Raw genomic sequence first — 14,334 nt, 5'->3', positions numbered from 1 at the left:
ATGATGTATACCAAGCGTAGCCTATGAGTGCCAAGGTTTATAAATCCCAAACAGAGTAACACAGCGCATGATGTATACCAAGCTTAGTCTATGAGTGCCAAGGTTTATAAATCCCAAACAGAGTAACACAGCTGCATGATGTATACCAAGCTTAGCCTATGAGTGCCAAGGTTTATAAATCCCAAATGGAAAAACACATTTACATGGTATATACCAAGTGTTATGAATCAGAAACTGAGGACTGCAGTTAGACAATGAGTACCGAGCTTGAAATACTCATATCACTCTGTGAATGGAACCAAGAATATGTATTGTGACTGCTTCCCCTTCGGTTCACACATTACTCACATGATGAAACTCGTTTAGGTCAGGAGACATTTGAGCTACTAAGAGGTGCTACCTGTTACCAGTTACACATGTACGTTGTGACTTCACTGATGAAGGTCCTTCTTCCAGACAGAAAAAGACAAAAAAATAAGCAACAGCCTTTCCTGCCACAGCAGGCTAGCAGTTTGCCTCAGCCGCAGATGGATGACTGCTGTGACCATTTGTTGTATCTTAGACCACTCATCTCTCACCCCACGTCCCTCTGGTGTAGATCCTACAGCCATTATGGACTGCACGTTAGCCACATCCTCTGCAGCTGTTGGGGTCCCCTCAGTGGGCAAGGGAGAGCAACTCTTGTTGATCCTGTTATCCAGCTTAGAGGTCATGTGCACTTGTTGAGGACCGGAAGCGCTGTTGATAAATTATTATTTACTCTACATTTACAGAGCAGACAGTGCTTCATAGTCAGTGCCCACAGAGTGCAGGAACAGAGTGCAATACTTGCTTTATGTCTAGTAAAAGAAAGGATTTAATTTAATCTCTTAGGGATACTACATTTGTCATTTGTAATTGCATTATTACCTTCATGATTGCACTATTTCCTGGCTTGAGTACAGATCAGGAAAATCCAATTACAACTGTTAGTCTGCCTTACTGCTAGTGTGTTTTATATGTTTGTATTTGAATTCAGATGTATATTCTCATTTTCCCTGAACACTAGTGCTCTGTGAATTAGGACTTTTCTAGCATTTCTGTGCTTTTCCGCTCCATCCAGTTAGCACTGCACAAGTTCATATCTCAGTTTCTCAACTGTGCAAGCTTGATTCTACAATTGTATCTTTTTATTTGAGACACAAATGAGTAAGATTCTGTTATTGATATATGCCTCTTCAGTATATGGACTTATCATACAGCCTTCCAGAGCAATACACACACATTTCCATGTCTCTCAGTGACTGCTCTTTTTCTAAGGTGCAGTGACCTCAAAGTAAGATAAAAAAGTTACATGGGTATGACAGGGCGAAGGGAAGCATGCCCTGTTGCAAAAAAAAAAAATGATTGTGTACAAATGATGCATGTGATCATATTGTTGATAAGCTCAGGTATCTGTGGTATAAGAGTGTTAGTGCAATATAAACATTCTTTGTCAAGCTACATTTTGAGTTTGACTGTTTTGTGAAGACATAGTGGAACCTACCTAAGCTGGGGAGGGGGAAATTATAGGGGTAGGTGGAGGCACACACACCCAACTGAAAAGAGATGTTGCTAATTAAATCAGCAAAGTGCAGTTTTATATGGTCTAAGAGTAGTGATGAGCTTCATATTAAGAATAACCACAGCTGAGACACTTTATAGGAGGCATGTAATAGCAATGTATGTAAGTCAATTGATACATTATTTCTAACATGTTTGGCCAATGACTGATAACTTTCCAGTCATATTTCTTAGAGCTTTAACCCCATCCTGTGATGTGGTGCTTTGTCTCATGTCTCCAGTATACAATAAATTTGCAGTCCTTACACCTCAGGGTACCTGCCAGTTATGTTGGTTGATTGCAGCACACCTGTTGTAGGTATGACAGGATTACTGATGGAGCTATTGGCTGGGCTTATATTATCATGAGACAGACAGTATTATTATGGAGTGGATGGTCATTGGTTCACCAGGTTATGTGGTAGTTGTGTCATGATGCCATGTGTTTCAAAGCACAGCAAATGGCCAGGGAAGGCAGTAATGTGGTACTCTTACTTAGCAGCACTTCCTGTCAGCATAGAATTGTTCTGTGACTTCATAGTAGCAATGACTTCTAATCTAGGAGATCATTCACAGTACGACACAGGATACTTAGAAGGTCTGCTGATCATTTACTTTGTAATCAGCAGTTAATTTCTTTCAATGGATAATGCAGTCTGCTTTGGAGACTTGTTAAGGCAGACTAGCTGTCGATTGTGATATGGGCACAAGCTGAGTATAGCAGAAAATACGTACCCATCAGCCTTCCTGTATTTTGGGCAGCAGTTGTTTCCAAATGTACAGTGATATTCTGTGGAGTAGTAGCTCTTGTAATGGATGGTTCCTAGTGCATTTATTAGAAGAGATGGTGACTTGGGAGGTAGAAAAAGTTGTATGTAATGCTTTGCTGGTTTTGTTCAATGTGGTTTGTAATGTTCAGTCAGCATTTATTCTTAGCTTTCTGTTTCTTTTTTTCTTCTAGAGATGCGAGCTGTGTCCACTCAAAGATGGTGCACTGAAAAGGACAGACAGCGGAGGTAAGGGCAACTTATATGTCCAATATTTCAAACAAGTCAGTAGAAATGGACTTTGGATGATTGTTGTCTTCTTAGCAAACTTCTTATCCTTTAGGCATTGAAAATAGGTATAAAGACCCTTAAAAAGTGGGTACATGCAGCTGGATATCTACTTAGCATAAATTGTGAATACCAAATAGTACATAACCCTTCCCACTTCCAGTAGGAATGTAGGATACTAATTAGAAACACATTTAAAGAACAGAAGGACAAAAATTGATGGAAAACATAAGCACATTTTTAAAGAGACAGTCTAAATTCTTTAGACTTTAATAAACTTTATTGCAAAATATTCTGCACAAGGTCATTTATTTTAGCTTTTAAAAAATAAAAATGTAAGATGTGTGCCCGCTTTCTTTAAATTATTGGTGTCATGTATGTTGGGCATGTAGTGTGGTTTTCTGTATACTAGACAGCTTCAAAAATCATGTGCGATCAGTAGTATTCCGAAAAATGTGTTAAGAGGTAAATTGAGCCTGAAAATAAGGGCATACCTCCAAAAATAGGTACATTACGGGTAAATCAGGCCTGAAAATAGGTACATTTCTCCAAAGCAGGGAAATTTCAGAGGTCTGCTTAAACCAAATAGATTTTGTTTATAAGGCGAAAATATTGTATTTATCAGATGCTGTAAACTGATATCACAAGTGCTGCGGTGATTGTTTGTGTATTTGTTAACTCATACAGGGCTGTGGGCTTCCTCTGAAGTCAATGAGCTGTACAAAGTCCTGGTGAAAACAGCTATATATGGTGCATTTTGCATTACTAGTGATGATATTGGACTGAGTGTGGGTCACTGGAGAGTCAGCTCATATGGACTGAAGTGAGCATCAAATAAATGGCTGTCCACTCTTCTTGGTGAAGGGTGGTTAGCATCAGAATGCCTAATGCCAAACACAGGGAGACACAACAGGATGAGATCACATTAACCAAACTGGAGGTATTAGCTGCTGCCATCTTGGCATGTCCACAGAACTGAATGTGGCTCTGATGTCTTTGCATGTTTGTGTGAAGAGAACTGAATGTGGCTCTGATGTCAGTGTATACAGAACTGAATGTGGCTTTGATGTAATTGTCTATGTATGTGCACAGAACTGGATATGGATCTGATGTCATTCCATGTCTGATTATCATCATGTCATGTTATTGGGGCTGGAGGAAAGTAAATGTATGTAATGTGGTGCTTTTCTCCTCTGGCTTTCTCTGAAAAGGGGCTTTGCCCATTCAGAGTCCCAGTAATTAAACACAAATAAACAAGTAAACTCGACCAGCCATTGAAAAGCGATGCCTTCTATGGAGGGATGCTTCACTGCAGTCAGTAAATACCCCTAAACTCCCTTCTGTATTATGCACATTAGATCAATGACCTGTGGCTTTAGTACAGAGGCTGAATTAGAACATTACTTTGGATGGGTTGGACACCATCAGTATTGTTAGGACTTCTCACTGGAGAGTACAGCTGATTGTCACTTTAGAAAAGTGTACTAATTAAAAATAATTTCTAAAAACAAAAACTCTTTCATTTCAGACCTGTTTACTCCTTTAAATAGCAAATCTCACTGCTGCAAACGTCTTCAGTTTAGTACACCCAGATGTTATGATGTACTCTGTCTAGGCTTACTGTATGCATGTGATGATAGAGCTGTTAAGTTAGTTGCCAGATATGAAAGGATGACATCGACCTGCGTAACTGCAACAAAAACGAATAAGCATGAGGTTTGTATGGCACAGTAGTGTAAAGGTCTAACATGCAACTCACAAAGTTATATTGGTGCTTTGTCCGAATGGAGAGATGATAAAATTAGCAAAAGGAGAGAAGTATTTCTGGAACTGAATTCTTCCTCAAGTGTTGTTGAGTACTTCATGAGGTGGACCCTGTTTTTCACAAAATCTCACCAAGACAACACTGATATATAGACTGTATTTCATATAGCATATATCATGGACAGAAGTAGGTTAAAACATAAAGAAGATAGCTGGGTGCACAAGTCCCAGGATAAAAAAGTTCCCAATCCTGGTAGGTGCACTGGAGCCAGGACTAGAAAAAATGACAATGTAGAACCCTGAAAACATAGAAACATTCCTACAATGGAGCTAGGCCAGGCCCAAAGGGAGGATGGCCCCCTGTTGTAGAAGGAAGCAACAGTCCACAAAAATCATAAACCTGATAGGGCAAAAAAGAGCCATACAAACGATACAGTGGACTATTGAGGATAAGAAAGAAATTATGTATTGTTACTTTTTTGCAAGAAGCCTGGTATTTCCAGACAAAAGATATACGAAAAGATTAAGAGAGAAATTAGTCGAAAGAAAAGTACTTCCACAAGAAAACTGTCAGAAGCTTCAAACAAAAATTTGTGTTCATTAATACAACAGATACATGAAAAACACTATATAGACCAAGAAACCTTGTGCTGTTTGGAAAAAGAAGCGACTGAGGAAGTGGGAAAATTTAAAGAACAAAATTTAGAGATGTTTGAAAGGTATAAAAAAGAAATATGGACATGGGAAAGAAAGAGAGATCTGATATGGTGCAATATTTATGCAAAGCAGAAATCCAAATTAATCAACACAAAAAAGCCAGCCCCAAAGATATTCAAAGAGAAGTACAGGCAAAGGCATCCAGATATGGAAAATTTCACAAAAGAAATAAGATCACAAAGAGGGAGTGTAGAACAAGATTAGCCAAGTAGAAGTGGAAAAAAATTATGGAATATTTGCGAAGTGAAGGATTCAATGCAGAAAGTCTAGCATGATGGGACAACTAGTCCACAAACTAAGTAGAAACAAGAGGAGCAGGAGACGCCTGAAGAAGAAACATGGACAAGGGAAAGAAAAACAGATTTAATATGGTGCAATATTTATGTAAAGTAGAAAGTAAAATTAATTAATGCAAAAAGAGCAGCACCAAAGATATTTCAAGAGAAATGCAGGCAAAAACATCCAGATATGGAACATTTTACAATAAAAAAAATAATAAAAAGAACAAAGAAAAAAGTAGAAAAGAGGATTAGTAATGGAGAAGGTAAAGAAATAGAAACTGAGGTTATGGAGTACTGCAAAGTAAAGGATTTAGTGTAGAAAATTTAACTCCCATAACAACACAACCGGATAGCGCAATGAACACCCAAATTAAGGAGAAACAAGTGGAGCGGGAAGCATCATCTCAGTTGACATATGAAGATACTTTGGAGCCTCCCATAGGAAACCAGTACAAAGGTTCAGTTGGGGTTATACAGCAAGGGAAAGAAGAGGAAACTGTGGCAATTCCGTTGACATCTAGGAACAAAGTTCAAGCTATAAACCAAATTGGTCTTCCTGTCCTAACTTACAGTTTTGGAGTGACTGACTGGCCCCAAAAGGTGTCAGCTAGATTAGACAAGAAAACAAGAAGGATGCTTCAACCTCATCAAATGATTTACAAAAATCAGTGCATACCAAAATTATATATTCCCTGTTCCGAAGGAAGTATGGGCCTCCTTGAAATTTATTACATGTATGGATCTGCAGTCATGAGACTGCATACATATCTGCTGACCCAAACATACTGAAAGTTTTGAAACATGAGGAGAATAAATCTAAGATGACTTCCCTGCTTAGTCTAGCAGAAGCATATCGGTGTCAAGCGAGAAAGGAAATCAAACCAGAAGTAGATAAAAATCAGGCAGCAACTGAATGCACCAAAAAAAAAAAAAAACAGATGAAAGAATATAAGGTAAAGGATCAGATGAGAAGGCAAGAAATGTGGAAAATGCATAAATATAGTTGCAAGTATAGAAAACTCCTGGAACAACCTCATGTTGATCAGGCTCGAATGCAGGAATGGTTAAAGAGAGGCGAATTCAAACCAAAAGATTAAACGTTATACTTGGCGGCCCAAGATAGTGGACTACATACACATTTGTTTACATAGTCCATTGAACATGTGGGAGAAAGAGACAAATGTAGGTTTTGTAAAACAGAATTGCAAATAGTTGTACACCTTATTGCTGGTTGTGATTTATTAATGGCAGAAGGACTGTATACTGAAAGGCATGATAATGTGGCGAGACTGTTGCACCGGGGATTGTGCAAACATTATAATACTAGTAGCTGAAAAACACTGTAAACATGAGCCACAGAGCATCATAGAAAATGATGAAGTCTATATCACCTGGGATCACCCATTACCATCCATTCAAAAATAGATGTGAGAAAACCAGATATAGTGATCTATGAAAAGAAGAAGAAAGTAACATTGATCATTGAAATCGCTACACCCAGTGATTACAGTGTCTTGCGCACAGACAGAGACAAAGTCATAAAATATCAGGATTTGCTGGCAGAAATGAGAGCAATGTGGAAGAAAGATACCCAGACAATTCCAGTAGTAGTAGGAGCAATGGCCTTATAAAAAGAATCTAAAATCATATTTAGATATGTTACCACATGTAACTCAGTATGAATTGCAGAAGGAGTCATTACTGGGCACATTACGGGTACTGCAAAGAGCACTTCTGGCTAACATCAAAGATTGAAACAATACTAATTTCATGAACTTTAATCATACTTTGACTTAGGAATGGGGTCCATTCCCGTCATGGTATTAGAAACCCAAAAGACTTGTAGAAATTTAAAAAAGTGCCTTGTCATTAGATAATACTTTTGCTTGAAGTTAAGATATTATAACTACTTGAGTGAACCTTCATTTCAATTAGGAATAGGTCAAGCAAGCTGTAGCTGTGATCCAAGCTCATTGCATCCTGTTACAGGCCAACACAGAAAGACACATATTTCCTATCTTTCTATCTCACCTCTTTCTATTTTTGATCTACTCATACAACCCCATCTTCAACGCCTTAGTAACAAGATGGGTAGTAACAGGTGACATTAACAAAAAGTCTTAGGATCCAGGTCAAAACAAAGGACCCATAAACTACAAAATCAGTAAAATCAAACCCAAGATATAGCCAACCACTAAGATCACTGCAAGCTAAACTGAACCTATATATATATAAATATAAATATATATATATATATATATATATATATATATATATATATATATATAAAAGTTAAAATAAAACCAAAGTAAACCCCCTCCCCCCAAAAAGAAAGGTGTAACTCATCTAAGGGGTGAAAACCTCCTTTACTTAATGTAGAAGTTCCACTGCTGCATGGCCATGGGTAAGGAAAAAAACACCCCGAAAGGGTTCAGGTATTCTATATAGCAATAACAATGTAGTCCGTGACACTAACGGACCCGTTCTTTTTCAGCACTCTATCGACTTAAACAGTTCATTTATACTGGCCTTAATTCAATACATGTTACCTAAAACATCAGTTACATTGAAAAAATCTGCCCAAAAGAACTATTTGATTAAACTGTACTCAGATATTACTGCAACAGACATAAAGACTGACGGTAAAGTCTGGCAATTGGAGCAGTGGTTAAGGCTGTGAGCTGTGGTCTCTGTGGTACGGGGTTTGATTTCCTCAGCCCTCATTTGCCTATTGTGAGACCTTGATTAAGTCACTTAACTAGACATTGCTCCAAGGCCACCCATGAAAAGGGATTGTGTATCCATTGGACCTACCTGGTTATTGAATGGGTGTTGTTATTATTATTAAAAATAACTGAATTATAGCTGTCAAATAAACTGCATGTTCTCCTGGTAGGTTAAACTTCCCTACTCATATTAAATCACCATCGTACTTCTGCCCATCGATTGCAGCAAAGTGTAAAACTCACCACCAGTTTGGACCCAATTCTGCAGCAATAAAGGACTTCCTTCTTGACAGGGTTCTCATATACACCTCAGAGAAGATCTGTGCAAAGACAGTCTGTGGTCCAAATCTGTGTGATTTAAGGTCTGATATGCTTAACATTTCAAAGAAAATTTTTTTTCAAACTCTGTTTCCACCAGTTCAAATTATAGCCTTATATCTGAGCTTACACAACATATTGGTTCTATGTTTGCCAAAATTCATGCCCCCATAACAGCACTGAAAAAAAGATAAAAGATATCTGCTACCTTAACTACTTACTATTCAAACTTTACACTATGGAAGGATGCTGTGTGTAAATTAAGCTTAATACTGATTTTCTTAACAATTACAAATTATAAAAAATCAGTGCAGTCAAGAGTTAGGATAGCGTTTAGAGGAGAACATCAAATATCCCACTTATGGAAAAAAACTTAAGAGATTTATTGGAAAAGTATTAATGGTTTTGTTTAATATTAATTTTTGTTATGAACCTTTTAAATAGTTTTTTTGATTGTTATAGTTTGTTAAATGTTATATCTTGATTTCATTTTGTTTTAAAATTCAATTAAAAAAAGTAAAAAAAAAAAAAGAATTAGAATAGCCAAAGTCTCCTACTAGAAAGAAAAAAGAAAAGAAAAAATGCTAACTCCTCTTAATATGCTGGCAAAATCTTTGACTTGTCAATTGCAAATGTAAAAATAGTGAAATTAATACATAACAACCACAAATCAGGACTAAGCTATGCTTCCCTATACCAGTATATATACTTTAGTTTTGCAAAGGGAAATTAACCTTCCACCAATCTTATGTCAGAAAGTTACTAGGTATCTTGCTCTAAAATTACCTGAAAAGTCTCCTGATGGTACACTGTGGTTGTACTGCCCATGTTAATAGGTTCCATTCTAACCCTTCGGTTCAGAGGTAGCATGTATCCATGGCTCTGTTTTAAGCCCCTTATTTTTCCTTACTTTCATGGATACCCCCAAGCACTTTGCACTCTGCACCAAGTGAATTATCTCTACTGATATCACAAATTTCTTGTGTCATGCCAATGACATTGTTTCTACTAAGCATTCTCTATAGCATGACTTTCTCTTGCTTTCCTCAAGCTCATCCAAATATAATTTAACTATAATTTAACTATAAACACTGATGTTTTGCAGATCCTTCTCATGATTATGTGGTGTATCATGGCTAAAGAGATGTTGCTTGGTCTCCATATATCAAATTATTTGAACCTATAAGCAGAGTTTCTCCCTGTCTCTATTTAAGTACAACTTGGATCATTGAATGGATAATCGAAAATTAACCCCTGGTCTGGCGCCTATTATCTCTGATGGACAGAGACAGTCAGTAAACCACCCCCTATAAAAAAAAAAATCAGATTTTTGGGTCACATGACTATGCTTATAAGGGCCCTAGTGGTTATTAGCCTAGTATACTCCTATGAAGCTATAAGTGATTGATTAACTTCACTTTATTGAGCATGGCAGTCACTTGAGCAGCTCATTACAGTGAAAACCTCTGATATGAGAGCTGTGATTGGCTGCCATGTTTATATCAACCTGAAATGCAAACTGTGTGTGTACATCTGCTCAAAAGTGGAACACGTTAAAAGTAATGGAGACATTGTGTGCTGGGTTAATTAAAATATCAAAAGCAGCAAACTCAGCTGGACAGAGATCTTGCTGTCAGTGAGTCCATTCTAAGACGGTGGGGGAACAGGAGAGATCTCTGCCAAGTTTGAGTCAGACACTAGGTTACAGCAAAAAAAGGTAATGTGGAATGGAAAAGAGGAATTAGATGCAGCTGTTTGCTGATTTGTGACACCAGTGACAATACTTCAGAAGACATGATAATGACAATAACTCACCAACCCACTCTGTGATGTGTCTGGGGCTGTTGAACATCTGGAAAAGAGGGTAAGATGGCTAAAATATTAGGCTGTGAAGTGTGTCAGAATACTTCAGCTGCAAAGCTTTGTTGACTTTACAAGTGGTCAGCAGTGCATAGCCAAGCAGCAGGCAGATCTCCACAGTTTCTTTAAGGAATGATTATACAGTGTACTTTGTCTCTTTCCTTTTTTTGCATCTAGATGACAATGAAACAAATAAATGCAAATGCATTTATTGGGCTTCGACATCTTTCTTTGGTGTAACACAATTGCAGGATGCTGCACGTCAGTAACTACAATGCAGCTGTTTGCTCTCTCAATAGCCATTCAGTACCACAGTTTTGCATTTATTATAACTGCATTCTCTGAACCAAAACTATTGTGCTAAATAGAGATTTTACTTTATATTATATATTATCTCTTTGTACCTGTAACAGATAACAAATATGAACTTTACATAGAAAGGTCATTGCTGCTATCAGAAATTGACTAGTCTTTGCATTAACACTGCCTGTTTTAGGAAGACAATGAATAAATTGCTTCATTAAATTGCAAGACATTTTTTTCCTAACACACAATTTTCACCTCCATATAGAATTGTGTGAATTTGCTTTATGCAATAGGATGAGAAATGCACTTGGTTCATGGCATATAAAATTAATCCTGTGAAGTTATTAAGTTTATCATATTATTTTAATCAAACTGTGAAGAGAAATACTAGGCTATCTGACAGTTTTAATTGGAAGAAACCTTACTTTGCTAAGGCAAAATCATTTAAACCCGTGACTTTTAAAGCAACAAAAATAATCCAGTAGAATCAATGCCATGTTTCTTTCAGTTATACATGGTTGCATTTGAAATTAAGCTTAAAGTGATTTGCTGATGTTTTCAAACATCCTTTTGTACTACAGCATGCAGTGCATAAACTCCCGAACAGCATTTTCCTCCATCAGGAAATGTTTTGGTTATCACATTCATATTTAAAATTCATTTTAAAATTTGCAGTTTCCTTGCACTGATTTCTCTGAGGAAAAACAAGGACGTTTAACCTCATAGGCATAGGCACTGGAAAGCTTCTGCTATGTCCATAGACCTTAATGGGTGCACAACAGCGCATGCATGAAGGTGCCCCATTTAAGTCTATGGATATAGCTCACATTACTCTATGGTAATGTCACAACTGAAAAAGCTACATTTTGGGGCTGTAGTTTAATAAAAAGTTTACAAAACATTGTGACGACCGTGCCCTGGCCCAGCAATCAAGGAGCCTCAATCCTCACCACCAACACCAGGGAGGTCGTTTCCTAGAAGAGGAAAGGATAACTAATACACACAGTAAAGTACAATTTCCCTTAAGTGCTCACAGAGATCACAGTCAGTCTGGGGCTGGTTGCTCCCTTGCTCACCAGGTCCCCAATAAGACTCCCCACTGGCACAGCTTTAGGGTCCAGGTCTCAGCCTAACTGTGCAAGCTAAAACCTCCAGTACCCTCTCTGTCCAGCCAGTGCTTTGTGTCCCTGCCAAGTAGCTGACACAACACACACACACTTTGAGATAAGTATTTATACAACTTCACAGACACTCCTGGGAAAGGCTGGCACAGATTCTCCAACTGTGCCCCTTTACCCAGACTATACTGTAGTAATTACTGCCACCACCCAGTTAATAATATCAGCTACTAAAAGGCCCTTAAAACGGTGTCCAATTATTACTGTGCAATACTAATATCCAATGGTAGTATGACTAACAGTCAAGGCTTACTTTAGAGGGGCCTATTACAATAACCTCTATAAATATGCAATGTACTCTAGAGCTTATCTCTACACAAAACAGCCACAGGCAGAAGGATTTAAAAAATATTTAATAATAATTAAAACACAAGACAAAACTACTACACCACAGAGATATCTAAGATTTCAGAGATCACACAGAAACTTAAAATAATACAGTAGGACAGGTCTGATTTCAAAGAAAAATACCTAATTAATCTGTACTAGCTTTAACTATTCCTACAAGAAATCACAGTGCTAAGACGTACATGTGAGCACAAGGCAGACTGCTGATAAGTGAATATTCAAGATCAAAATGCTTTTTTGTTTCTTCTGAGAAATAGTATTTAAGCATTACTAACAGACATGTTTACTGGGTCCCTCCCCAAATTACATCATTTTTAACACTTAGGTTTTCCCAGGCAAACAAACTGCATTATTTAGCAATCTAACACCTGCACAGAAACTTACAACGATAGAAGACATTTCACATGTATATGCTAGCAGAAACCAGAGCAATAAAGCACCCTCCACATCTAAATTCTAGTCATAAACTTTAGCCTTAAAACAATGGGCATGGAATCTTCATCCAGCCGCCCTGGAGCCGAATTCTAACATGAAAGGGTACAGCATGCTTCACTGGGCCAGTAGAGTGCAATGTTGTCACATATTTTGCAGTTCCACATTTGACAGTATTTTACATTTATTTACAAATGCCAGAATTATATATCAAATTCTATTTGACTAGGCTAGCAGCCTTCACCCATCTCTCCCCAATCGTCACAAACATTTTATTAAAAAAAGGCCCAAAAAAGTAAAGAAGGGCAAGCTGGAAAATACATCACGGCACTTGACTCATTGAATGCTGATGCATATAGAAACATCTGCGAATCACTTTAAGCAGTTTCTTTTCTTTATTTTTTGTTATCATTGGGAATTGAAGTGTTGCTGCTTTTTGTCAGCTGATGTACTGCGAAAAGGCTCCATCTGTGGACATCAAGTATACAAAAAAATATATGAAAGTGAATACATTTCTATTGGAAATGCTGTGTTTTTCATCTTTAAAAAATATAAAATTACTTATTTATTTAGACAATTTTTTTCACATGTATGCAATTTGACAAAGTGAACCAGTAAAATAAAAGTTTTTTTTTTAAACAAAGGCAACTAAAAAAGGCACAAGATAATGGGGTATTATGAGTGTGAAAGATCAGCATGGATATCTTTATAATATGGTGTCTCATTTATATGAGTATTCACTTCTTTTGCTGATGAGCAAAAAGCGACATAAAAAGTAATTTCCATATTTCTTATTAAGCAGTTAAAGTAGTCTGATGAAATCAAAGGAAGGCACAATTCTACCTTAAAACATACAGAAGACAATGGATAAATGAAGTATGTGGGGGTCTGGTTTGTGTGATATGTAAATCATCTTGTACTGTAAGTTTAGGGAACTAGTTTTGGGATGATTGGCAAATTCATGCATCATAGACCAAGACCCTAATCTTCCAGTGCAAGATGTTTCATATGTCACTCATAGTGTATAACTGCTCGCATTGCATAGTGCATTTTACTCTTGTATCAGATCAGACATGCTTTGTTGCAGGATATCTAACTCAAAAATGGTATGATAACTGTGTGCTGGTTCAGGTTGTAGGTGAGGGCATCCCTTAGGAAAATATAACACTCAAAAAAAATTATATATAATATAAAGAAAATCGATGTTGGAGGTGTAAATCACAATCAACAGCCAGCTGGCAACACATGTTTTATAAATACCGTTTAGTTAAACAATATTGGGAAAGTATTAACTGTTTGCTGCAGGCACTGTTCACTGATAAGTTCCAACTTATAAAATCTCTACTTTTGTTGAATACACCTGTGCCATCTTGTGTTCCAAGGCAAAAATATGTAATTTTGTGGACTCTCCTTGCTATTGCAAGGAAAAATATTACACGGAACTGGAAAGCTGTAACTCCTCCCAATTTTAAACATTTCAAGAATATGTTTTTTTCAGTCTTGTAGTTGGAATTGAAAACAATCAAGGAAAGAACAGAACAACCTACTTCCTTAAGCACTGCCTGGCAGAAAATAAATCAAGTGCTGGAAACAGAAGACTAATAAATTATAATCTTATTCAAAGAAACATTCAAGAAAACATAGTTTTTCAAGTGTAGATATCCTATGTAAATTGTTGGTTTTGTAATGTTTGTTTTTGGAATTGTTTCTCCACTTTAAACTTTGACTATGTAAGTATTTCTTTGATATACTTACTGTATATAGGTGG

At 37.1% G+C, this 14,334-nt stretch overlaps 1 protein-coding gene across 4 annotated transcripts in view; it reads left to right on the top strand.

Moving 5' to 3' along the window:
- MLLT6 (MLLT6, PHD finger containing) overlaps positions 1 to 14,334 on the top strand; it is a 2,458,880-nt gene that overhangs the window by 735,434 nt on the left and 1,709,112 nt on the right. For all 4 annotated transcript variants that reach the window (XM_044055280.1, XM_044055279.1, XM_044055278.1 and 1 more), the window contains exon 3: positions 2,543 to 2,597. In XM_044055280.1, coding sequence (XP_043911215.1) covers positions 2,543 to 2,597 — 55 coding nt within the window. The remainder of the gene's footprint in view (positions 1 to 2,542; positions 2,598 to 14,334) is intronic.

Source organism: Protopterus annectens, chromosome 13.part0, assembly GCF_019279795.1.
Source record: "Protopterus annectens isolate FY-2018-M chromosome 13.part0, PAN1.0, whole genome shotgun sequence".
Classification (NCBI taxonomy): Eukaryota; Metazoa; Chordata; order Ceratodontiformes; family Protopteridae; genus Protopterus; species Protopterus annectens.
The sequence above is the reverse complement of the archived record's forward strand: the minus strand, read 5'-3'. Positions and strand labels throughout refer to the sequence as shown.